General features: G+C 40.2%; 2 protein-coding genes across 4 annotated transcripts in view; both read left to right on the forward strand.

Annotated features, from left to right (window-relative positions):
• Positions 1-8,319, forward strand: part of LOC113097250 (1-phosphatidylinositol 4,5-bisphosphate phosphodiesterase eta-2-like) — a 128,844-nt gene extending 120,525 nt beyond the window's left edge. For all 3 annotated transcript variants that reach the window (XM_026262467.1, XM_026262469.1, XM_026262468.1), the window contains 2 exons: positions 1,867-2,197; positions 5,656-8,319. In XM_026262467.1, the coding sequence (XP_026118252.1) occupies positions 1,867-2,197; positions 5,656-7,268 (1,944 nt within the window). In that variant the 3' untranslated portion in view covers positions 7,269-8,319. The remainder of the gene's footprint in view (positions 1-1,866; positions 2,198-5,655) is intronic.
• Positions 8,320-11,710: 3,391 nt separating this feature from the next.
• LOC113097253 (glutamate receptor U1-like) lies at positions 11,711-27,107 on the forward strand. The gene is made up of 10 exons (XM_026262470.1): positions 11,711-11,792; positions 11,920-12,000; positions 15,960-15,991; positions 16,091-16,270; positions 21,173-21,399; positions 21,531-21,628; positions 24,620-24,837; positions 25,222-25,441; positions 25,685-25,929; positions 26,151-27,107. Exons 2-10 carry the CDS (start codon positions 11,940-11,942, stop codon positions 26,238-26,240), a joined length of 1,371 nt encoding a protein of 456 aa, XP_026118255.1. The 5' UTR covers positions 11,711-11,792; positions 11,920-11,939; the 3' UTR covers positions 26,241-27,107.
• Positions 27,108-27,173: the final 66 nt, after the last annotated feature.

A 27,173-nucleotide genomic window follows, 5' to 3' on the forward strand; every position in this document is an offset into this window, starting at 1 on the left:
TGACAGCACTTTGAAGATCACATGGATCTACTTGAACATAGTTCATGAAATGACACTGGGCGAAACAGTAAAAGACTGGATTGACTGCATTTATTTATTAATTTACTTGACTAAATATGCCTCAAATATAGTTATACTTAATTATTAAGATTATATAATAAAGATTTTGATATATTCTCCATTTCAAACAAGCTTGGCACCCCCTAAACTGTTTTATCATTAAAATATATCACCCAGTGTCATTTTTATTTGATTTCTTATCAGGGATGGTTGGATATGAATGTCCTGTCACCTTTCACTTGACATTTATTTACATTTCCCACTTCATAACACTACCACCACAAATTCCCAACATTGTCTGCATCTTCATGTTTAAAGGTCCGGTTTGATCACCCACATTTTGGCTGTTAATTCATAATTCTGCTAAATCTTTGATAACATTTATTATTTAAATTGTCACTGCTTTCTAATGGAAAGACTTTTAAGCTTTTGCATTAGATTAGAAAAGAACTTAACTGACAAATTGTGAATAGTGAATACTACTTGGCAAATTATCATTCATAATATGGCTCTCATCAAATGATGTTGATCATATGCTGGTATAAAACACTTAAAATGTTGTCTGTATACTATGCTGAAAAGCTTAAACCAGCCCAGTGTGTGATTAGTTGGCCACTAAACTCAGCTGTATTTTCCAAAGCATCATAAGCTTCTCTAGATTGTAGAAATCAATGGCTTATAATGTATTTGGGAAATGCAGCTTTTATGGATTGATGCTTTTAAACTACTCAGGCTCATTGGAAACACGTGCATCAACTTACATTTCTGCAAAACGAACCTATGAATTGCTACAGTTTCTAGTTAAACACTAGAGGCAGTTAAACTCCAACAACTTTTATTCCTTTTCACACAAAGATTTACAGGGCCAGAGATTTGATTAAAGGGTACATAACACACACCTAATATCATGTTAATCTTGAGAGTAGTATAGAGTAGTACTGCATCCTTCATATATCCAAAAAGTCTTTAGTTTTATCATATTTGTAAAAGAAAAATACAGCTTTCCGATTCTTTCCGGAAAAAGCAGAGCTCCCGGAAAAACAAACTGCATCATCTGTTCATGTAATGCTGGGTTCTTGGGGAAGCTGAACACTGTAAACTTTCCGTCAAATCCAAAAATGCACTTATTTGGAGGCATTCTTGAACAAATCCTATGCAGCGCTGACGACGATTTTTGCTCTCCTCTAATGTGTGTGTGCTGGCACGCTTTTCTGGGAGAAATGCTCATATAAGGAATTCCGATCTCGTCTACGTCATTAGATCCACAATCGAAAAAAAAAACAGCCGAAACTTGTACCAACCCGGAAGTAAGATTTTCGGCACAGAAATTCTCAGTCATTCCTCTTAATTATTGTTTCAAACTTTGGCCATGTTTAGCATGAAAATCCATCTCTTTAACACTGTGAACAACTCTGCATACATGAAACACCATTATTACCCCCCCCCCCCTTTAAGAAAGCTTATTTTCGCACAGTTCCCTGCAAAATATTCTGAATTCTGAATGGAAGCAATTCTTACTTAATGCAACGTACTAAAAACACAAGCACGCATTTCCAGTGACCCTGGGTTGGTTTTAAATGGAAACTTTGATTTGTTAATTTGTTTAAATGGAAAGTTGATTTGTAAATTTTTCCAGATGGGCACAAGGTATCAGTGTGGTTTGGTCAGCAGTTTTTGCTTAGTTAATTTGTTTGAAGAATCTCTGGCAACCTGTTAAGCCTAGTTAAGGTTCTACACTTCATTTTATTTAGATGCTTCCATTTGCCATATCTTAGATTCTCCAATTTTTCCAATGTCCCAATGCAGGTTCGAGCAGTCAGTGGTATAAAAGGACTCTTTCACAGAAACCCAAAGCAGGCATCTCTCGACAGCCATGCTGCTGCTCTTCTCAACCGTAAGAGCACCTTCGGTGCTCACCTCCTGCGCCGCACAGCCAGCGCCCCGACCAAGGGCCAACCCAAAGTCAAGAGGGGCTTCCCTGAGATCTGTATTGACACAAAAGATTGCAGCTCGGAGGGTGCCAGTGAGGAGCGGGAATCTGAAGAGGGGCCACCTGTCCACCACAATGGAGATACTGCATCTGCAAAATCATGGGGTCAAGGCACCAACGGGCAGCTTCACCCTGACGACAGTAAAGGTAAGAGTACTTTCTTTTATCCAGAGCCCTGTGCTACACCTTTCCAAAACAGGGGCGCAATGAGTGAACCACTGAAGCGAGCCAACAAGCAGCGACTCCAGGATCCACTGGATGAGAAGCCGGGTGTATTTGCCCGTGTTGCTATCAACAGCTCTGGGCGGGTTCGGATGACTTCCAATTGCATAAAGTGTGTAATTGGCTCCAAGGAGAGTCCAGATTTTCACAGGAAGGTTACAACCACCTTTACCCAGTGCACACCTGCTCCCCTCAGACCTCAAAGGGTGTCTCGGTCTCCAACACTTTCCAGACAAGTTCAGCCAGAGCCCATTCTCAAACCACAAGGCTTGGCCCAAACTGATTTAAAGCCCAAATCAGACCCCCAGGCTCTGCCCAAGCCTGTACCCTTACCTAGATCAAGGGCAAAGGTCCGACAAACACTGGCTGCGAAACCCCTTAACCCCACTGAGGACCCCAGTGTCAGAAATGATCGCTCATGTAGTGCTCCACGCCGACTCTTTCGGTCTCCATCCACCCCAGTTCCAGACAGCAAAACTAGTCTTTGTTGGCAATGCCCTGCCCCACTCAACTATGGCAGCAACTGCAACGAGACTAGATCTGTGAATGACATCAACAGATTATCTGACAGTGACTCTAGCAGCTGTGATAGTCTGACCAGTATTGATCTACCCACCATATTCCCGACACTGGGAGTGGAGAACCGAAAGCGGGCCACGGGGACACTGCAGCGTGAGATGAATGCTATGTTTGCTCAGAAAATGGAGGAGATCCGCAGTAAATCCCCATTGTTTTTCGCTGGTAAGGTGTTTATTGTTAGATGTTTTTGAACATGCCAGTACCAAAGTAGGATAGATTTCAGTATGTTGTGATGGAACCCAACAAATAGCAACCAATGACCTTGTGGATAGTGTGGATCTCGTTGAAGGCTGATCCCAACAAGAACTGGGCTATGTCATCAATGGGATCTTGTCACAGTAACAAGAACACTAAATATTAAGCATTACTGTTAGATATTGACTCATTTTAATGTACATTTACCCACCATTTTCTGTTTCTGTGTCCTTAAATCAGTATCCTGAAACCATTTAAATGTAGCTGCATCGTAACAGTGGGGGCATCGTTATCTGACACAATGATTGTAGAGCAAAGTTTTACCAACACTTATATTAATTACTATCTATTACAATGATAAATTATCTTAAATTCCCATAGCAAAAATCTTTGTTTGTTTATTTTGAATGGAGAGCAATTACTGTTAGAGATCTCAACAATGTCTCAAATTGTTGAGCTCATACACATATTTAGTTTTATCCAGCTGTATTTTCTCAATACAACTTATTACATTCAAGTGAAAGTTATAACACCAAAATGTCAGAAAAAATAAATAAATAAATAAATAAATAACCCAATCACTGAGTTGAAAGTCAAAAGGCTTTTTGTGCCATTGAGAAGATGATTGCCTACACCTGATTTAGTCATTTTTAGCTTTTTGAGACCTGTTGGTGTTGTATCTATCACTTGGATGTTATAAGCTGCACTGAGTGAATACAGATGGATAAAACAAAAACTGTGTCCGTCTTCATTTCAGGCTGAAAAGCAACAATATGTGACTGCTTTAAGGGGGGGGGGTATTTTCTATACCCTTGTATATCTATCTATCTATCTATCTATCTATCTATCTATACGAAATCCAGAAATCACAAATGAAAAGTGATTGAAATTAACTGATCAAGTGTTGTGGGTGTGGGGACACTTCTAGAAAAACTATGCATGTTTTGCATATGTTTTTTATTTGTTTATTGCATCAATGTAACTGATTTTAGAGCTGTCACAAGACTGTGAGAGTCACAAGACTCTTCTGTAAGGAGTGAGGATGTGTCTCTCCCCCATGCACTTGAGCAGATCCAAACCAGGTGCTTGGCTCTTTACCACTGGGGCTGGTCTTAAAATCACGGGTTTTCTACATGGGGAATATTGGCTAACTATGTTCTTGCGTGTTGATTTGGGTTTTGTGGGATTATCATGTGACATATGGATGAATGGGTGCAGCTACATTTTTCTATTCCTGAAGGTGTCATCTATATCGTAGACTCTCAGCTCCTCGTGATAATGGTGCTAAACCTTCCTAGTAATCACAACTATTTAGATCTTTAAACATTAACCTTCCCATGCCCACATTCTTTATTGCATATCTGTAAATATGCATTTGAACAAAGTATTATGTTTTGTCCGTGCATTTTCCTGGTGTACCATCTCCTTCCTTTTTACACTAAGTCCTTCTGTTTCATTCTGCACTTATCCTGTTAAAATGCCTATTTTTTCCTTCCTTCTTGCATGCTTTCTATCCTTAGTGCAAAACTGAGGGGCTGACCAATTACCAGGTAAAAAATATTTTTCTAAGCAGGTTTGTCTTTCCTTACTCTTTGAAATTATTTAATATTTTGTTCATCATGAGGTGTGTCATATTCAACATCATGCACTTTACTAAACAGCAATTGTTGGTCTAAAGCCTTGATATTTACATTGCTTCTAGATAAATGGCTTGCTTAAAAGACTTAATGCTACTCGAGTGAGTGAGGATTTACGAGAAGAAAAAGGCTTGTAATATGATGCCTTAAAGCATTTCTGTTTACACAATACTTATGCAATGTCCAGACCAAGTAATATAGGAACAATGAAAATGTTATGTTGAAAACATAAGTAGCATAGCTTTTCTGAATCCCAAGCCTGTGTTCGCCTTATGTTTTGTTGACTTGTGAATTCACTTTTGCACCATGTAGTTTGAAGGATCATACTCTATATACCAAATATAATTAATATCTTAAATGTATTAATGTACTGTTTTGTCTCTTGCTTTTTTATATCATTGTATTATATTTAGTTATTATATAAATGCAAAGCTTTATTACTTGGGACCAATTTTAGATAAAGCATGTTACATTATTGCAATACATTTGTCTACAAATATTTGGTTTTGATGAACTGTGCTTAAAGCTGAAGTGTGTATTATTTTTTCATCATAAAAACTCCTATACAAATTTAATATGAAGAGACTTTAAGCCATTTGTACATTGATATCCCTATAAGTATAAATACCATGTCACTGTGGGTCCATCAAGATTTTGCTTTGACACAGCAGAATTGACTCAAGCAATGGTGTGATTGTAAGGGTGGTCTGCGTTGTGTTCTGACCAATGGCAGACAATAATTAGTGACACAACTAGTACATAAAATACACACTTCACCTTTATTTTTCCTTGTTGTTTTTCTGTAAATGTGCTGTCAAAAAATCCATTATTTAATTTGTGTGTTGGTCTTGATGGAATTCATGATACACTTTTTGCAGTCTCATTGTTTATTTTTTAATCTCTTTAAATGTTATAATTGTCATTATATCCCTATTTATACCTAATTGTTTTCTGCTTGCCATGTGCTTCCAGAAAATCCTGAAGTGCAGAGTCTGACTCCATCCCTGAACACCTCATATCTGGAATCCATTACTGAGGAATTTCAGGGGTGCAGTCCTTTGACCTCTACACAAAATCCCGTGGATACCTCACCACATTGTCCATCCACTACATTTTCTTCACCATCCATAGCAATAACAACATCTTCCAATGGGGAAAATCTCAGCCCTTTTAAAAATAATGAGGACATTGTGAAATCATTTGCACTTACTAAGAGTATAGGTCCATATAACACCAATGGCAAGGATTCGGAGATCAGCCACATCAACTCTTCACTTTCCACAAATTACCTTGACATCGGATGTGTTACGCCCCCATTGCCAGACAAGGACAATGGCGAGGTTGTGCAAAAAGCTGTCATTGACCCCAACAGTGCTGATATAAAAACAGGACAGACTCCAGAGATAGATGTTGTAAAGGAAAGAACCGCCATTCAGAGCTCTCAAAGAATTCACCCACTGAAGGGGGTGTTTGACAGAGACATTGGACGAAGTATGCAAACTGGACTGAGGACCCCTGTCAGAAGGACCAAAAGTGAAGGACAAATGAAGGCAGTAAAAAAAGCAGATAGCCCATCAGTGGTCCCCGAAATCTCTATTGATGCCACTTTAAACGACAGGCTTTGGAGCAAACTCGACCACAGAAGCCATCGGGATAGTGTGTCATCGTCTTCCAGCATTTCGTCTAATGACACTGTGATTGATTTATCCTTGCCTAACCTTTCCAGGAAGAGCCTTACCTGTCTTAGTGCTGCCCGGGACTACTCAGACAACCAAGTATCCCTGGCCAACAGGACAAGCCAGCCTCGGTCGACCATTGCAGCACGCAATGTCTCGCGTGTCATCAAGAGCAAGTCCAACCCCAACCTTCGGGACGGTGAGATGTGTGAGCCAGAGGACGAGTTACAACCCAGGCCTCTGGTGGCGGAGAAAGATCCCATCCGGCTCATGCAGAGGCGCCACACATGGAGCAGGTTGTACATGGAGGGCTTAAAGCAGTCATCCATGCTCGCTTCTTCTGCTGGCTCCAGAAGGTCAACCACCCCCTCGGCAAAAGACATGGACAGCTGCTCGAAATCCAAGAGTCTTGGCGATCTCACGTCAGACGACATCACCTGTAATTTTGAGAGCAAGTATCGCAGCATTAGTCGCAGTTTTATTGTGAGACCAAGCCGTCAACAAGGGAAAACTCTTAGAAAACCCAAGAATGACCTAACAGAGCAGCTCAAGAGGCTCACTGATGTGGAACCCCTCACTAGTAAAGACTTTGCTCAGTGCAGGAACGATTCTGAAGATGGACAGGAAGAGGAGGAGACGCCCCCTTTGCGGAGGAGTTCCTCACGGAGTCAAAGCCGGGTGAGATACATCGCTAACCGTGCCAGGCAGGCCCAAGAGAGGCAGCGGATACAAAGCCTGACTAGGATGTGTGGGAGCCCCATCGAAGAGCGTGGCAATCCTGAAGGGGCTTGTAGTGTACCCCACAGTCCCTGTACTAGCTTGGACCTTTTGAGCCAACTTCCACCAGGACCGCCCCAACAAAACCCGCTGAGGCCGGACAATGAGGCCTTCTTTATGCTCAGCCTGTAAAGAGGCAAAAATGTGTTGAATTCTTTTTGTGGGGAGTGAACGAACACAAGGTGGCCAACCTCCACCTGTCATTCATTAAGATATTCCAATGGGCATGTCGAGCAACCAAACATTTCTTATCTGCACCTACTGTACTACACCTTCCATTTTAGATTGACATAAGTAAAAAAGCACACTTTTTTATTTCCATTGCTGTACTCCCCACCCCCATAATGAGCTGTTAAAGGGGATAAGATGTTAAGCTTTAAACTTTAAATTGGATGCAACAGTTTGCTAGTTTGTACAAATTATTTGTAAATGTGCATGCATGTATTTAAAAAAGCCAAAGGTGCAAAATGATGTGTAAAAAAATATATAACACTGCATATAGAAATTATTACAAACGTTCTAAAATTTAATTATGCCTGTGGCATTTGTGGTACTGTAATATTTTAGTTTTTTTTTTTTAAGATGCAGCCTAGTGCCGCAATAGATACAATTATAAGCACTACTGATTCACCACAGTGATTCCCTGCATTCAAAAGTGTATTAGTCTGCAGTCAAAATACAAATGCATTTGTTTGTGTTGTTAATGGTATGATAACAAATTTTGTAAACAAGCATGGGATGTATTTGTCACAATAATTTATTGTCCCTTGAAACTATTTTTAAAATAGTTTTAAATATGGTAAAATTACTGACTGCTATATTCTGTTGTTTTAGTTTTTAATTGAGTAAAATTATAACTTACAGTATGTTCTTTAGTTTAGTTAGTTACTAATAAAGTGTAGCTCTAAAAATATGGTAATTCATATCAAAATTGCATATCTTCACTTTATGTACAGTAGTTTACCTTTTGAAATTGTATTGTATGTCACCTGATTTTATTTCTTTATTATTTCTCCCATGGTCTACTGTATTTTTATGTTACAAAGATTTTATGATTGAAAAATGTACAGTCTATTAGAGTCTATTATGCAGTTACGTAGATATTATTCAATGTTATTGTCCTAAGTACACTAATACTTTTTATTACTTTTTTTTTTTTAAGAATGCTACTTGGTAACGGGAATAAATTTTTACCAACTACATCTTTCTTTTTACTGTATTCTTGTATCTGAAGTTAACAAACACAACTGTTTCACTTTCCAAGCTATATCTCTTTTCTTAATATACCTTTATTTGTTAGCTTATTAGTCTATTATTAGTCTGATAGCAGTTTTAACTTTAAGGCTGTTTGGTGAGAAGTCAACCGTTTATATGGTTGTAATTCTATGGATGATTGGATTATGCAAATTTTTTTTCTTTAATTCATGGAATTTTCCCAAATGTGTGGAAATTAGCTGCTGCAATTAGGTGATCGACTATCCACCTGCAGCTACAGACCTATTTGTATTTTGCCGGTGGTTTCCAAGGTGGCCAAACAACTTGTTGCAGAACAAATTATAAATCGGTTTCCTTTCTAATCACTTTTATAATTTTGAAAAAAAAAAAATTAGAATCATAGAATAATTTAGAATCATTTTAGAATCATTTTTAACTTAGAGTGAAGAATCATCAATCAGGTGTTATTTACTTATCAGCAGGTGTCCTGCAGGGTTCGATCTTAGGCCCACTTATATTTTCTATGTATGTAAATGATTTGCCAAATGTTTGTCTTAATTCCAGTATCCAGATGAATGCTGATGATACAGTTTTTCTACATGTCTGCATTGCCATGCAGAGACAGATGTAGTCGTAGAAAGGGAGAGACTACAAGCTTTCCCACCTGCCATCAGTTACCATGGACACGCATTAATTAATTAGTTTGTTAACACTGTGTATTTTAGTTCCCCTTTGTTCATCTTTCAGTTGTCTGATACTGTCTCCCATACATTTTTTGAAACTAAACGATTATTCTTTTTTTTTCATCTTAATCTGTCTAAAAACAAGATATTTAGAGATGTAAAAAGTAGTCTAACAATTAAACCCAAATATGCATCATCTCTCAGATCCCTTGTTTGCAGATTCCCATTTCGTTCAACAAAATTGTCACACGGTCTATATCTCAGTATATTCAAAACTCAAGTATAGGGTCATGTCATGGGAATGCTGGAAGCAGACATCCAGACCTAAGAGCAATTTGGGGTTACCATTTTACCTATCCCACATGTCTTTGGATTGTGGGGGAAAAAACAGCCCATTTGCAATCACATTTACACATTTAGGTGTTACATAATTGTCCAGATATTGTATTTAAAAATATATTAGATATTATATTATTTAAATAATATATTAAAACTAACTAGATATAGAGGTCCTTCTCAAAAACATTTAATATCGTGATAAAAGTTCATTATTTTCCATAATGTAATGATAAAAATTTAACTTTCATATATTTTAGATTCATTGCACACCAATTGAAATAGTTCAGGTCTTTTATTGTTTTAATCCTGATGATTTTGGCATACAGCTCATGAAAACCCAAAATTCCTATCTCAAAAAAATTAGCATATCATGAAAAGGTTCTCTAAACAAGCTATTAACCTAATCATCTGAATCAACTAATTAACTCTAAACACCTGCAAAAGATTCCTGAGGCTTTTAAAAACTCCCAGCCTGGTTCATTACTCAAAACCGCAATCATGGGTAAGACTGCCGACCTGACTGCTGTCCAGAAGGCCATCATTGACACCCTCAAGCGAGAGGGTAAGACACAGAAAGAAATTTCTGAACGAATAGGCTGTTCCCAGAGTGCTGTATCAAGGCACCTCAGTGGGAAGTCTGTGGGAAGGAAAAAGTGTGGCAAAAAAACGCTGCACAACGAGAAGAGTTGACCGGACCCTGAGGAAGATTGTGGAGAAGGACCGATTCCAGACCTTGGGGGACCTGCGGAAGCAGTGGACTGAGTCTGGAGTAGAAACATCCAGAGCCACCGTGCACAGGCGTGTGCAGGAAATGGGCTACAGAGAAGCAGCACTGGACTGTTGCTCAGTGGTCCAAAGTACTTTTTACCTGGCAACTCTCCTGACCTGAACCCCGTAGAGAATCTGTGGGATATTGTGAAGAGAAAGTTGAGAGACGCAAGACCCAACACTCTGGATGAGCTTAAGGCCGCTATCGAAGCATCCTGGGCCTCCATAACACCTCAGCAGTGCCACAGGCTGATTGCCTCCATGCCACGCCGCATTGAAGCAGTCATTTCTGCAAAAGGATTCCCAACCAAGTATTGAGTGCATAACTGAACATAATTATCTGAAGGTGGACTTTTTTTGTATTAAAAACACTTTTCTTTTATTGGTCGGATGAAATATGCTAATTTTTTGAGATAGGAATTTTAGGTATTCATGAGCTGTATGCCAAAATCATCAGTATTAAAACAATAAAAGACCTGAACTATTTCAATTGGTGTGCAATGAATCTAAAATATATGAAAGTTAAATTTTTATCATTACATTATGGAAAATAATGAACTTTTATCACAATATGCTAATTTTTTGGGAAGGACCTGTAGTTTAGTGTCAGAGCATAACTGGCAATGTCTGGGTAATTGCAAATTGTCTTTAAAGCTGACATCTAGATAAAGAGAATGCAGAGGAGCTCTGCCCAAAGATATTACCCCCTCTGTTTTAATTCTGGCCCATTCTGAGGAGACCTTCTTTAATTTGGCTTCACCCTTTTCAACCTCTTTAGCTCTTCACAGAGAACTCCTGTTGGGAAAAAATGTCACAGAATAAAGCCTTGCCCCACACTAGATGTCCAATTAGTTCTCGGACCAAAACACATTTAAAAGATCTTCTGTAATTTTTGCTTTTATTTAATTATTGTTCTTTTTTTCACAGTGGCAGTTTTGACTGGAATGGTTATTGTGAAGAACCAAGATATTTTGAGGATTGCCCCTTTTTTAACCCTTGAAGAGTTCATAATACCATGACCTATTCATTGTCTCTTATGACTGACATGTTGGATAAAGGCTCAGGCATGCCGAGGGCCATGGTTACCAAGACAACAATGGCTGGTGAGATGGTCCTTCTGTGCAGCTAAAAAAAAAGCCTTGGGATTTACATGACTTTTTGAGTGACAGAGATTGTAGGTTTGTAGACAAAAGTCCACATCATTAGGATTCGAGCAGTGGAGCCGCTCAATTTGGATGAGTATTTATCACAGTGGTTTAGTTTCACTAAAGTTTTCAAGTTGCCGTTTTAGCTTGTCTGTATAGTGGAGGCATGCTGAAGAAGTTAAATTCATGCCAGGTCCATTCTATGAGCTTATAAATTAGTATTAGGCCATTTTAGAAGCCTAACAATAAAATCTATCCATTGAGTTTTCTATGAGCATCTGTAGAGAATCATTTCTGCACGCCCTGTGTAATGAATGTCTCTGAAATCCCTTGTTTGCAGGATCACATGTTATTTATCCCCCCCACCCCAACACACACACACACAAACACTCAAGAACGTCCCCTGTTATCTTATTGGCTGTTTTCAGTCTCTTGGGTGTATGTGCAAGCTTTATATAGTGTGTTGCCTCTTGCATTGAGCAATAAAACGTGTGACTACAGTTTGGGTAAGCTTGCCAAGTTTTTGCTCATTTATAGCTGTTAAGTAAAACTTTCAACTGAAAAGTTAATTGCATATCTGGAAAATATTCTTGAATAAATGATGTTTTGATAAAACTATGTATATCGTTCCAGTGCAAGTTATTGGCTGTAAAATGACTCCATTAGGACTCATCTTGGTCTCATCAGCACTGCTGGCTGGGGTCTACGCTGCAGGTAATGTCATTACATACTGTAATATCAAACATAGTGAGACTAGTATTAGGTGAATGTATAGCCATTTAAAAATTGTGTTTTAAGATTTTTGCTTAGCCTGATACATGAACCTTGTGGAGCTGATTTTTTTTTGTTTGTTTGTTTGTTTTTTTTGCTGCAAACAGAAATTAGACTTTTCAGACCAGCAGTCAGAGATGGGCAGTATTTTAATTGAAAAAAATTAGATTATTTAGTATTTTGTAATTTGTATTTTGCCTATACAAAAAAAAATATATATATACTATAATTAAATACTTTGAGAGACAGTATTTTGTATTTAAAATACTAAAAATACTTAAAATATTTAACCAAGTAGGTCATTTTATTATCAGATATATCTTCTGACATATCTTCTGCTGAGTCTTAAAGGGTTTCGTTCACCCAAAATTTTAAACTACTCGTGTTGTTCTACTCCTGTGATACCTTCGTTCATCTTCAGGACACAAATAAAGTACTTAGAAGTAAAATACTATTTATAAAATCCGAGAGCTTTCTGTCACTCTACAGCCAGCTATGCAACTTACATATTATATATCTAGAACAGTAGGAAATACATCATCTAGTGATCCAATTTTATGAAGTGATGTGAGTTCTTTATTTGCTAAAAAAAAAGAAAAAAGAAAAAGAAAAGGTGCATTCATGCATATTGTAATTACATTATATATTGTGACAGCAGCAACATGGCTTTAAGAAAAGTTTGGACACAAAAACTGAAGGAACAGTTTTCAGTACAAATCATCGCGCAAACAGCTTGCAGCACTAATTTATTCCTGACATCAATTTTCAAATAAACAATGAACTTGTCTCCTTAACAAAAAGTAAAGAGATTTTACATTTTTAAATACATTTTAGTCTCATCTTTTATCATCAATGATATTGCATGTTGAAACAGTCACAGTTATCATTTATTGACCTTATTGTCATCTCGTCATCATCTCATTTAAGACATGGGAAAAATCTTGTCAAAAAACATCTTTTCATTTAGGAAATAAACTCTACGATGCAATTGATATTTTTATAAAGTTGTAAAAACAAAAATTGTGCAAACAAAGCACTCATGTCGCATAATAAAATTGAGGTTAAACCACTGGAGTCATATAGAGTATTTTAACAATGTCTTTACTACCATTCTGGGCTTTGAATGTGTAAGTTGCGTTGCTGCCTATGGAGGGACTGAAAGCTCATGGATTTCATCAAATATATCTTAATTTGAGTTCAGAAGATGAATGAGCACAAGCGATAATTTGCTGGATGCAGTTCACTTAATGGCCACCGGTGTCGCTGATAACAAGTGTTTCTGAATTCTACATTGAGCCATTTAACAAGCCCTTTTCAAGAGTTAATCTGTACTGCTGACTGTGAAATAGCTGGAGGCATCCTCTTGAGCAGGACTAGGCAGTATGACAATACAATTTACAAAGAATATGTTGTTTATAAGTTGTTCAAGGAATGGAAAGCACTTCTTTCTCTTATGTTTGCATCTAAATTGCTACATTGCTAAATGTAATGTCACTGTCTCTTGCACTTTAAATGATTGCTTATAAATTGTATTTTCAAATTACAGATTTCTTGTATTATAATTAAATACATTTATTGCACCAGTGTTTTGTATTTCAAATAAAATACATTTGATGAGTCAGTATTTGTAGTTTGTAGCAAAATACTTTTTGATGTATTTGTGCCCATCTCTGCCTGCAGTCATGAGAACAGTCCATCATATTGTTTGTGAAATGATCATATAAAGTCCTTTGTTTTGGCTTACCAAGTGCATTTTTAAGCTTAAAATCTGTGTCTTACAATTAAACCAAATTAAACCAAGGAATGTTCCACTAAATGTCAACATGCGCACCAGTATAAGCACCATTACTGCTCCGGAGCTGGTGGGGGCAGCAGAGAGCCCTGATCGCACACATACATCATGGAGACATCTGCATTTACATCTACAAAGATATATTTTTGAGAGTGTTTGCTCAGAGTGTGTTGAAATCATTTAATTAGTTTTCATGTGATGTTGTCATTAAAACAAGGTTTTAAATGGTCTGAGGTGAACAGGGTTTAACGGCGCCTATAACCAGATGGTCCATGGACATGCCGTCTAAGGCTAAGACAAATCAGGATGTAGATAGAGCCAATATTAGTCTGACACGGCATGTTTAATCTGAGGCATGGCACTGTCTCATGACGTCCCGCCAGGCCTGGAGCAGTCAGCATTGAATCCGGAGAACACTGCTGCTATTCACTACAATGAGTGTGATTAATCAATTAGCCACCGCTAACCAAGCAGGCATTAATGCGGGGCAGCCCATGACATGACTTCAGTATTGATGGCATGTTTGTTTTTCATGGTTTGAATGGGAGGATGAGGGGTGTCAGTGATATGCTGTGACACTGATGGAGGCCTGCTGTGTGTCGCACGGATGAAACTCAGACAACAACACATTCTCACCAGAAACAGGCTTAGCCAGGCTTATTCAAGATTGTTTAAGCAGTGTAACTCTAACTTTACACTGAAAACTTGATTAGATACAAATTCTTAAAATTTGTTAACAAAACTACTGTTGTCATTTACTTATATATTACCATCACGTCTTTCCAAATTTCTGTGACTCTAGTATTCTTTCACATATGTTTACAGTGGAAAAGTACCAAAGCTTAAAGGTATACTCCACCCCAAAATGAAAAGTTTGTCATTAATCACTTACCCCCATGTTGTTCCAAACCTGTAAAAGCTTTGTTTGTCTTCGGACTTCATAACGTTACGGTTGTACCACATATCATAATTGTGTATACTCTCAAACATACTATATATTTGTACCACACATGTGTACACATATTTGTGTTTAGGAATTCAAGGAATGTCAGATGAAAAAAAAAAAGTAAAAATGCATGTTATATTTAAAGCATTCAAGCAACAACATTTTAATTTGTGATTAGATTCACATACAAATTCATGCATCTTTCAGCTTGGCTGCTGGTTAATGTCAACTGATCTGCATTAAAAAACAGGATCAAAACAATAAAGGGAACAACTTCCAAGTGGACTCAGATGCTGCAGCCAGACGAGTGGGGCACTTTCCCATCATTTTGTAAGCGCTTCTTTAGAGAGTCACTTGAACTTTCTCAAACTCTCACCGCATCCGTTCTGCTGCAGCAGGCAGTGCATGCTCTAAAGAAAGCTTGTGTTTATTTCCAATGATCTCGTTTTAAGTCTCATTTAGGCAGTGCATGATTAGTGGCCATGAGGCGACCATTTCACAGTTTTGCTGTAGCACAAATGGGCCATTGTCTGCATCTGCTAAATTTGGGAATATTAGTGGTTGTTTGAAGAAGAGTGTAAAGTACATCCCAGCGTGACAGAATGCTTCATTAGCTACCAGGAATGCCGTCCAAGTGCTTTGCCCTTGTCAAATTGATGTGATTTTCTACTACTTGTTTCTACTCACTGATTTGAAAATCGGATTAGCTCACAAAAAAAAAAAAAAACATTTTACAGCCAATTAGAGACAAGAAGAAAATCATATTTTGCATAAAAATATAGAATAAATCACTTTCATCACTTTTACTACCACTCATACTTTGTTCAGATCAGTGACCCAAAGGGATAGTTCACCCAAAATTACAATTCTGTCATGATTTACTTGACCTCAAGTTGTTGCAAACCTGTGTGAGTTTCTTTCTTCTGCTGAACATAAAATGTTTTAAAGAAAGCTGTAACCAGACAATTATTCCTCCCCATTGGCTTCCATTGTATTATTATTATTTTTTTCCATACTACAGAAGTCAGAGAACCATACAGGTTTCCCATATTCTTCAAAAGACTGAGCCAAGCATTCAGTCTGATCTCTGTTAGTAGTAAAGAGTTAGTGGAGGATTCTTATGGATTTGTAACTAGTTGAATGAAATGTTGTTTTGTATTTTAGGGCCACAATTATTAAGAGTTACAACCATCAAGGTAAGTTAAATTAATTCCATCTGGGCCACCCATTTATGTTTGTAAAAATCTGTAACTAAATCACATTTTCGGTTGTTACTTACTCATAATCCCATGCAGGAAGAACCATATGCAATGTCCAAAGGCTCTGAACTGGAGGGCTTCTGCATTGACCTGCTGTCAGCCATCTCCAAGAAATTTGATTTTAAGTATGATATTAAGCTTGTTAAGGACAGCCGTTATGGAACAACAGATGACAGCGGCAACTGGAACGGCATGATTGGAGAAGTTGTCAGAGGGGTGAGCATCATACATTTTTGAGTTAAGTAGTCAGTGTTTAAATGTTGTAACTTGCAAATCATGATCTTTATACATCTTTTAATGCATGGTTTTGCTAATAAAGCACACAACAAGGATTCCACAAAAGTAGTCTTTTTATTAAAGATAAATCTGTAAGCACCAAAGAGGCAATTTTAGGAGTAACACAAACACTAAAGATAAATGAGTTCAAACTGAAAACTAAAAAGAACTAGGGGCTTAAATAGACAGTGGATGATGAGCTGAAACAGAACAAGTGTGGAGAACTAATTAATAACCAAGGAAACAAACTAGCAGGGACACAGGCAAGTAGGAACAAGAAAACCAAAAGGCAATTAAAACTAAACAGAGTTTCTGTAACATCTACAGTATCTATTAGCTGTTTGAAAATACAATGATTATTGAAATTATAATAAATAAAAAAATTACAAAATGTTCATATAATATAAAATATATACATTTGGAACTTTACATTTACATTTACATTTAATCATTTTTATCCAAAGCGACTTACAAATGAGAACAATAGAAGCAATCAGATCAACAAGAGAACAACAGCAGTATACAAGTGCCATGACAAGTCTCAGTTAGTCTAGTACAGAACGCATAGCCAGGTTTTTTTTTTTTTTTTTTTTTTTTTTTTTATAAGACAAGACAAGAAAAGAATGTTTCTTTAAAATGAGTAAAGACTCGGCTGTATGAATTGAGATTGGGAGGTCATTCCACCAGCTGGGCATAGTCCAGGAAAAGGTCAGTGAGAGTGATTTTGAACTTCTTTGGGATGGCACCACAAGGCGTCGTTCACTTGCAGAGCGCAAACTTCTGGAGGGCACATAAGATTGAATTAGAGGGGTTAGGTATATTGGTGCCATGCCAGTGGTCGTCTTGTAGGCAAACATCAAGTACCTTGAATTTAATGCAAGCAGCTGCTGGTAGCCAGTGTAACCTGATGTCACGCTGTCTAGTCTCTGTTTCTCTCGGTGTCCACTAGTGGGCTCACTTCCCCTTAGGCACTTCACAGTAGGCACAAGAATTCCTCTAGTCTTGTCCTGTCATTACAGTAATTACACTCCTGTTAATTGCACCAGGTGCAGCCACTTGATTGTCATTAGCCTCCCTATAAATACCAGTCTTTTCCTGTTGTTTGTATGGAGTCCTTACCCTTCGTGTTTACAGCATTCTCGTCCTCAGAGATTCTCCTTTGTCTTCTCGTCCTCCGAGTTCCCATTCTGTTGCTTTCCTGTTCCCTCTTTTGTTTATTTGTTTGTTTATTTTTGGATTGATCGTTTGGTTTTGACCTTGGCTTGTTCGACCACGATTTGGATTATCCTAATAAATATACATCTGCAATTGGATCTCTCTCTCTCCCTGTGTCTCACTGAACACGATCGTCACAGAAGGACTCCATCACTTGAGATCCAGCAGTATGTTTTTTTTTTATACTTCCTCCCCAGCCACTGACTGGGATAGAGGAAATGGTTTTGAGGGTACCTGCCTGGTCGTGTTCAGTGGGACCAGGGGAGGTCGCTCAGGAATGAGTGGTCGAGAGGAGGTCCGGCATCGCTCTCCACTGTGGCCCCCAGTCGACTCTGGGTTCGGATGGGAGCCGCCGTCTCACCATTGTGGACGGAGAGGAGGCTCAAGTCTGCCGAGCCAGCACCGCTGCACAAGATGGCCGCCAGTCCAGTGCCGCTGCACAAGATGGCCGCCAACCCAGCGCCGCTGCGCAGAATGGCCGCCTACCCAGCACCATTGCACAGGATGGCCGCCAACCCAGCACCACAAGGCAAGATGGAAGCCAGCCCAACACCACAGCACAAGATGGCCACCAGCTCAGCGCCACGAGGCAAGATGGACGCCAGCCCAAAGCCACTGCGCAGAATGGCCGCCGGCCCAGCAACACTGCCCATGATGGTCGCAGGTCCAGCAACACTGCACAAGATGGCCGTCAGCCCAGCGCCTCGAGGCAAGATGGAAGCCAGCCCAACACCACAGCACAAGATGGCCACCAGCTCAGCGCCACGAGACAAGTTGGACGCCAGCCCAAAGCCACTTCGCAGAATGGCCGCCGGCCCAGCACCACTGCCCATGATGGCCGCAGGTCCAGCAACACTGCACAAGATTGCTGCCAACCCAGCACCACAAGGCAAGATGGAAGCCAGCCCAACACCACAGCACAAGATGGCCACCAGCTCAGCGCCACAGCACAAGATGGCTGCCAGCCCAAAGCCACTGCGCAGAATGGCCACCGGCCCAGCACCACTGCCCATGATGGCCACAGGTCCAGCAACACTGCACAAGATGGCCGTCAGCCCAGCGCCTCGAGGCAAGATGGACGCCAGCACAGCGCCACAGCACAAAGTGGTCACTAGCCCAGCGCCAAGGTGCAAGATGGCCGCCAGCTCAGCGCCAATGCCCAAGATGGCCGCTGAGACGTTTTTGGATTATTTCTCGATGCTTTCAAAAATCCTAGAGATTCCCAGGAGTGTTCACGTCACGTCTGCTGATCCAGAGACTGTTCACGTCACATCTGCTGAGCCAGCACCACAGTACAAGATGGCCACCAACCCAGCGCCACTGCACAAGGTGGCCGCCAGCCCAGAGCCACTGCAGAGGATGGCGGCTACAGTGGGATATCCTGAGTTGAGTCAGGTTCCCATTGGCCCTCCAGAGTTGAGTCAGGTTCCAGTTGACCCTCCAGAGTTGAGTCATATTCCCGTTGACCCTCCAGAGTCGAGTAATATTCCCGTTGACCCTCCAGAGTTGAGTCAGGTTCCAGTTGACCCTCCAGAGTTGAGTCAGGTTCCAGTTGACCCTCCAGAGTTGAGTCAGGTTCCAGTTGACCCTCCAGAGTTGAGTCAAGTTCCAGTTGACCCTCCAGAGTTGAGTCAGGTTCCAGTTGACCCTCCAGAGTTGAGTCAGGTTCCAGTTGACCCTCCAGAGTTGAGTCAGGTTCCAGTTAACTATCCAGAGTCGAGTCAGGGTCCTGTTGACCATCCAGAGTCGAGTCACATTCCAGTTGATCCTCCAGAGTTGAGTCAGGTTCTGGTTGACCCTCCGAAGTCGAGTCAGGTGCTCGTGGACCCTCCAGAGTCAGGGTTAGTCACCGTCGACCTTCCAGAGTCAGGGCTAGTCACTGTTGACCCTCCAGAGTCAGGGCTAGTCACTGTTGACCCTCCAGAGTCAGGGCTAGTCACCGTTGACCCTCCAGAGTCAGGGCTAGTCACCGTTGACCCTCCAGAGTCAGGGCTAGTCACCGTTGACCCTCCAGAGTCAGGGCTAGTCACCATTGACGTTCCAGAGTCTGGGCTAGTTAACGTGGACTTTCCAGAGTCAAGGCTAGTCACCGTTGACCCTCCAGAGTCAGGGCTAGTCACCGTTGACCCTCCAGAGTCAGGGCTAGTCACCATTGACGTTCCAGAGTCTGGGCTAGTTAACGTGGACTTTCCAGAGTCAAGGCTAGTCACCGTTGACCTTCCAGAGTCAGGGTTAGTCACCGTCGACCTTCCAGAGTCAGGGTTAGTCAGGGTTACTCCCCCTGATCCTCCGCCGGTCCACCTCCCTCTGGGGTTTCTTGTCCGTGTCTTTCTTTCTGTGTCCCTCTAAGTACCTGGCCCTCCGTCCCTCCCCCTGATCCTCCGCCGGTACACCCTCCTGGACTCCTTGTTTTGTGTTGCACTTCTCTTGTCTCTGTTTCCCCATTCTACCTGGTCCTCTTGTCTCTGTTTTCCCCATTTTACCTGGCCCTCTGTCCCTCCCCCTGGTCCTCTGCCGCTCCACCTCCCTCCTGGTCTCTTTGTGTTTTTGGTTTTCCCTTGGGTTCGGGTGGAGCATCTGGCAGCTGCTCCGTGGAGGAGAGGGTAATGTCACGCTGTCTAGTCTCTGTTTCCCTGGGTGTCCACTAATGGGCTCACTTCCCCTTAGGCACTTCACAGTAGGCAGTATGGAGTCCTTACCCTTCGTGTTTACAGCATTCTCGTCCTCCGATATTCTCCTTTGTCTTCTCGTCCTCCGAGTTCCCGTTCCGTTCCTTTCCTGTTCCCTCTTTTGTTTATTTTTTATTTTTGTTTATTTTTGGATTGATCGTTTGGTTTTGACCTTGGCTTGTTCGACCACGATTTGGGTTATCCTAATAAATATACATCTGCAATTGGATCTCTCTCTCTCCCTGTGTTTCACTGAACACGATTGTCACACCTGATGAGGAGAGGAGTAACGTGAGCTTTTTTTGGCTCACTGAAGACAACCCTTGCTGCTGCATTCTGGATCAGCTGCAGAGGCTTGATAGTACATGCAGGAAGAGCCAGGAGAGCATTACAATATTCCAGTCTGGAGAGAACAAGAGTTTGGACAAGAAGTTGGGTGGCTTGCTCTGACAGGAAGGGTCTAATCTTCCTAATGTTGTATAAACATGTACTTTAAAGAAACAAAATAAATCATATACGTATCATTGGATTTAAATCATATTCTGAATTTTATGAAATTTTTATGAAACATTATTTTTACTTATATAGCATGCATATCTATTACATATCTTTCTGCTATACATTTTTAAAAGAAATACTTTTATTCAGGGTGCATTGATCAAAATGGACAGTAAAAACATGTATAATACAACAAAACATTTTCAAAATATTAAAGACATCATATTTGACATATTTGCATCAAATATATTAATGATATTTGAAAATATTAAAATAGAAAGAAAATTTTAAATGTAAAATAAATCACAATTGCTTTCTGTATTTATAGGCTACTTAAATATGTAAGTTGTTTTTGTTTGTCTTATATAAAAATGCAATGGTATGCCATTTACTTTCCACCATCTGCTTATTCTAAACCTTGCTTTCATGTATAATGTAATAGTGTTGCTCATTTCTACAGGAAGCAGACATCGCTGTGGCACCTCTAACTCTTACTGCTAAACGCGAGACAGCTGTGGACATGACCAAACCCTTCATGCAGACGGGTCTTAGTTTCATCCTGAGGAAAGACATCGCTTCTGATGACTCGCAGTTACTCAGCTTTCTAAACCTGTTCTCCACTGAGGTGTGGATGGGTGTACTGGTCGCCTACCTGCTGACCTCCGTCTGCATCTTCTTAGTGTCGCGGTAAGAGTGGGATCGTAAAACCAAGTCAGTTTTTAATGTACGATGGTATTTACATGCTATTCCAAGGTATTTTAAAGCATTAACATGATATACAAAAAAATTGGCAAACCAAATTATTATTTTCTTTACAGAATTAGCCCGTCTGAATGGGAGCAACCAGAGACAGAAAATAATTTCTTCACGCTTTCACACAGTTTTTGGTATACTGTAGGAGCACTGACTCTTCAAGGTAGCGTATAATAATCATGATTACGAGTATTTACACCCACACAGACTTCAGAATGAAAGAAACATCAAAACAACTTAGTTGGTGTTCACCTAGTATAGCATACTTGTGATGCAGAGCAATCGAGTAAAAGTCCCATGAAACATAATCATACTCATAATAAATAAACAAACTAAATGGTACGGTTGCTTAATCAGACCTAATTTTTAAGAGAGGTCGGTCATGATGTTTCCTGCCCGTTTCTTCACTCTTGAGTTGTACAAGTCCTAAAGGTTGGGCAGGTGCATCTATTATTCTTATATCTAAATTGCTGGCTGACCCAAACCAGATATAGTTATAGAAGTGCACAAAACCGACTCAATAAAAGCAGAGTAACACTGATATCTTGCGCCTGTGGAAGGTTGAACTTTTTCAGCTGACGAAGGAAATACAGCCTCTGCTGGGCCTGGCATCAGACAGCCAGCTGCTCAACCTCTCGTCTGTACACAGACTCATCGCCATCCTGAATGAGACCAATGACTGTGGTGTCATCTGCAAACTTCAGGAGCTTGACAGAGGGGTTTTCAGAGGTGCAGTCATTTGTGTAGAGGGAGAAGAGCAGTGGGGAGAGCACACACCTCTGAGGAGCTCCAGTGCTGATGGTGTTGGATGTGAGTTTTCCCAGCCTTACTGTCTGTCAGGAAGCTGCCGATCCACCAGGTGACTTTATCAGCTGTGTCAGTTTAATCAGGAGGATATCTGGGATGATGGTGTTAAAAGCAGAGCTGAAGTCCATAAACAGAATCCTTGTATAAGTCCTTGGTTTGTCCAGATGTTGGAGGATGTAGTGCAGTCCAATGATGACTGCATCATCCACAGACCTGTTAGCTTGGTAAGCAAACTGTAGGGGTTCCAGTAATGGTCCACTAATGTCCTTCAAGTGGGCCAACACCAATCTCTTAAAAGATTTCATGACCACAGACGTTAAAGCAACAAGTCTATAGTTTATGCCTGTTATTTTTGGTTTCTTTGGTACAGGGATGATGGTGGAGGGTTTGAATCAGGAGGGGACTTCACACAGCTCCAGTGATCTGTTGAAGATCTGTGTGAAGATCGATGTGAGCTGGACAGCACAGGCTTTAAGGTAGACTGGAGAGACACCGACTGGGCCTTGGTTTCCTTATCTCTTCTGTTTCCTGAAGACTTTATGTACATCATCTTCACAGATCTTATGTGCAAGTCTTATGGGGAAGTCGTGGCCTAGTGGTTAGAGAGTTTGACTCCTAACTCTAGGGTTGTGGGTTAAGAATCTTGGGCCGACAATACCACGACTTAGGTGCCCTTGAGCAAGGCACTGCTCCCCAGGCGCCGCAGCATAAATGGCTGCCCACTGCTCTGGGAGTGTGTTCACAGTGTGTGTCACGTCACTTTCACTTTTCACTTTCAAGCTGAGAGGCAGTAGTGGGGAGGGTGTGGATGGCTGTGTTGTGAGACGGTCTGAGCGGATGTGGGATGGGAGACCAGGCTTTTCAAACCTGCAGTAAAACTAATTCAAACCGTCAGCTGAGTTGATTCTCCAGTGCTGGGGGACGGGGTCTTGTAGCTGGTGATGCTTTCAGGCCATTCCACACTGATGCAGGTTTGCTGCCTGCAAACTGTTTTTCTTTTCATCTCTTCGGAGAAGCCTCTCTTAGCTATTTTTCTCAAGGCTTTGTCTCCACTCCCGTAGGTGTACTCCCGTAGGCTTCGTCTTTGGCCTGGTGAAGCTGTTTGAGTTTTGCACTGAATCAAGGTTTGTGGTTGTTAAATGTTCACTATGTCCTGGTTGGAACACACATGTCCTCACAGAAACTGATGTAGGGTGTCACAGTGTCATCCTGAGCAGTGGCTGCAGCCTCAGAAACACTCCAGTCAGTGCCGTCAGAGCAGGCTTGCAAATCCCTCTGTTTCATTAGTCCACCTCTTTACAGATCTCACTACAGTTTAGCCGATTTATGTTTCTGCTTGGCTGGTAGAAGATGAATCAAACAGTGATCATAGAGTTCCAGAGCCACTTGGGTGACAAAATGGTGTGTGTCCTTTAAAACAATGGTGGGGCATGTGATGTGCTGTATGTTGGTGTGATGGGTGGTGTGTAATGTAGGGTGGGTGTAATGTATGTAGGCAGTTCACGGGTGAGATTAGCTTATTAAAATCACAGAAGATGATAATGAAAGAGTCTGGATAACTCTGTGTGATCTGATCAGCCAGCTTTTCTTGCGTCGCACTCATGAGGAAGGAGGAATGTATATATTCACTAGAATAAACCAGGAAAACTCTAATAAAATTCGTACAGCACACCTTCTTTAAAACTGACATGTCTGTACACCAGCCTTCATTGGTATGAAAACACAATCCACCGCCTCTTGTTTTCGTGATCCACTCGATCAGCTGGAAGCCTGTAGGAAGAATTGTGCTGTCCGGGATGGCTCTGTTCAAGCACGATAAAGCATTAATTTTTATCCCCACTCACCAGACTTTTCATTTCTGAACTGGTGTGATTTTGCCAAGTTTGACAATCTTTTGTTTCTCCTGGAACCCCATTATTGTCCAAAACCAGACCTACCTAAACCTACCCGTGATTTATTATTCTTTATAATTTATCCCTAGAATTTGAGGGAAATTATTGGAATAACAAGACTAGACTAGACTAGACAAGACTGTAAGCCTAAAACTGACATTTCCTGTAAACTTATCTCTCAACTCTGATTGGTTGATTGGAATGCTGATCCAGGAATATGCTGTACTTGGTACTACACGTTCACCCATAATATGTACAACAACCAAGGTAAAAAAAAAAATGTATATATGTCTGAGATAAAACTGAGCAGCTTTTAGCGCCACTTCCTGGACATTTCACTTTGAAAGTGTCAAAACATGCAAAAATAAAAAAAATAAAAATATATACAGTATGTATATAAATGTTGGCATGTTCTGCAGTGACTAATTAAAAGTTCATTATAAATTTTGCCATAGGTGCTGGTCCTCACCCCAGGGCTCTTTCGGGACGGGTCATTACCTCTATCTGGTGGCTGTTTTCATTAGTGCTGCTTGCATGTTTCTTTGCCAACCTCAGTTTATGGCTACATTCAGACAACCAGCAACAGTCAATCAAGAGCTTTGAAGACCTCGCTAATCAAAACGTGATTGAGTATGGCACCATTAAAGATTCTTCCTCTTTTGCCTTCTTCAAGGTAAGACACAGCATTTGGTTAATACAATCAAAAGACTCATTTAATTTAAATATTATTATTAAAATTGGCATAATATTGGAAGACAAAAAAATATATATTTTTAAAAAGTGAACATTCTGTCATCATTTGCTAATTTTGCATTTGCATTTATCTTCTGAACACAAATTAACATTTTTAATATCCTCTCATCCTTTTTTGCCTAGGTTACCGATATTTATTTAAAAAAATGTTTTCTATAACAACTATATAAGTAATACAACTTCAAGTCTACATTTTGTGCAAACTGATCTAGATCTGAAACTTGGAGCATTTAATGTCAGTTGGTCATGCACCCATATGAAAGCATCTGTCAACGATAAATGACTCTTATCTGCCTTTGACCAGAACTCGAACAACCCCACGTACAAAAGAATCTATGAGCACATCAAGAATGCCCAGAGCTATTCACTCAATGCAGAAGAAGGTCTCCGCAAGGCTCAGAAAGGCAACTATGCTTTCATCGGCGAATCCGTGTCCCTTGACCTGGCAGTGGCGAGATACTGTAACCTCACTCGCGCCCCTGAAATCATCGGCATGAGGGGGTACAGCATCGCTGCTCCTTTAGGCAAGTCTCAAAATACTCATTTTTAGACAAAGTACCATGATGATTTATGGTTTTATATCCCATTTTTAGTAATACTGACTACCGTTCATGTACCAAACATAGTGTACCATTCCTGTAAACATGGTACATGAATATTGTAATGAGTCGGCATTATGATATAGCATAGTACCACCATAGTACTTCCTAAAAGCATGGTACCATCATAGTCTCTCCAGTTATGTATGTGTCTGTTCATGTCCGCAGGCTCCCCTTTGGTAAAAAACCTAAGTGTTGCCATTCTGCACCTGAGTGAGTCTGGTGAGCTGGATTATTTGCGCAGTAAGTGGTGGGCCAGCAGCTGTATTGCAATAAATGGCAAGAGTGCTCCACTGAAACCCACCAGTCTGAAGGGAATCTTCTTATTACTGGCACTCGGTCTGGGACTGGGGCTTTTCTTGGCTCTGATGGAACTGGCCGCCAAATCACGCAAAGTCGCTAACACACAGAAGGTGAGACAATATATTGGATACAATATTTTCATAAATAAAGCAGAACTGGTGGATAAAAACATAAAACTGTACTCTGTTTTTTTTTAATATATATATATATATATATTTTTGTAATAGAAGCATAGCTTATTCAATCCAAAGATTCAAACATTTAAGACGAAGAAGGAAGATAAGTTTGATAAATTCATGAAATAACTATAAACATTTCTCATTTCTCACAGAAGTCCTGCTGCTCTGTGATGTGTGCTGAACTCAGTCAGCGCTTCAGAAGCGGAGAGCCGACGACAGCCGAATCCTCTGAGAAACACTAAGCCTAAAGAGCAAAGCCCCAACAAAGCACTGACAGATCCACATTTAATCACTTAATGTTCAGTACGTCCACAAAACAGCTATTAACTACTAACACAACTGGGAGTGTGAAAACATTTTATTTGTTGTGCATATTTCAAAACCATGTGTGATGTGGTGTGGGGGGGTCCTGTACACCATTGATTGGGGGGAGGGGGGTATAGTATTAACCAAAAGATTGAGAATGCCCTAGATTCTGACCAAACTGAAACATTCAACCTGCTCATTTCTAGATTACTAAGATCAACACTTTTTCTGTTTTAATAGTAGAACAATGTGTGCCATGAGTTAAACTGTGATATTACTAAATTTTTTGAGAGAATTGCATACAGTTTGAACATTTCCCTTTATTTCTATTATAATTAAATGATGCATGCAAAATTTCTCCCATGACTAACTATATATACACACAGTACCCTGAAAAAGCCCAATTCCTTATTTTGGGTGTCATTGTTTTATTGTAGAGAATGTTCTTAACCAAAATAAAAAGCTAAAATATGCTGTTTGCATATTTAATACTTGTTACAGTAATATTTTTTGTGTATCAATGATTGCACCTTTAATCATTTTTACCAGTCTTTTGGACTAAGTTTTCTAGCTCTATATGTTCTTAACAGATTTGCTCCATGTTTTTGGAGGGTTAGTGAGAGGTAACTTCAAAACATGCCACAGATTTCTCCATGAGATCATTTTTTGACCATTGCTACAGTATTCACCTTGATATTCACCTGTTTTGTTTCTGAACCACTCCTGCGTTTATTCAATGTTTGGGATCAACTTCTTTGCAAGCTTCAATTCTGTAGCCAAATTAAACAGGCTTTCTTGCAGTATTCCACTACATTTTGCATTCTCCCTTTCTAAAAGGCAAGTCCAGTCCCTAAAGAGGAACATTAGCT

The sequence above is a fragment of the Carassius auratus genome, unplaced genomic scaffold (genome assembly GCF_003368295.1).
Source record: "Carassius auratus strain Wakin unplaced genomic scaffold, ASM336829v1 scaf_tig00216162, whole genome shotgun sequence".
Taxonomy (NCBI): Eukaryota; Metazoa; Chordata; class Actinopteri; order Cypriniformes; family Cyprinidae; genus Carassius; species Carassius auratus.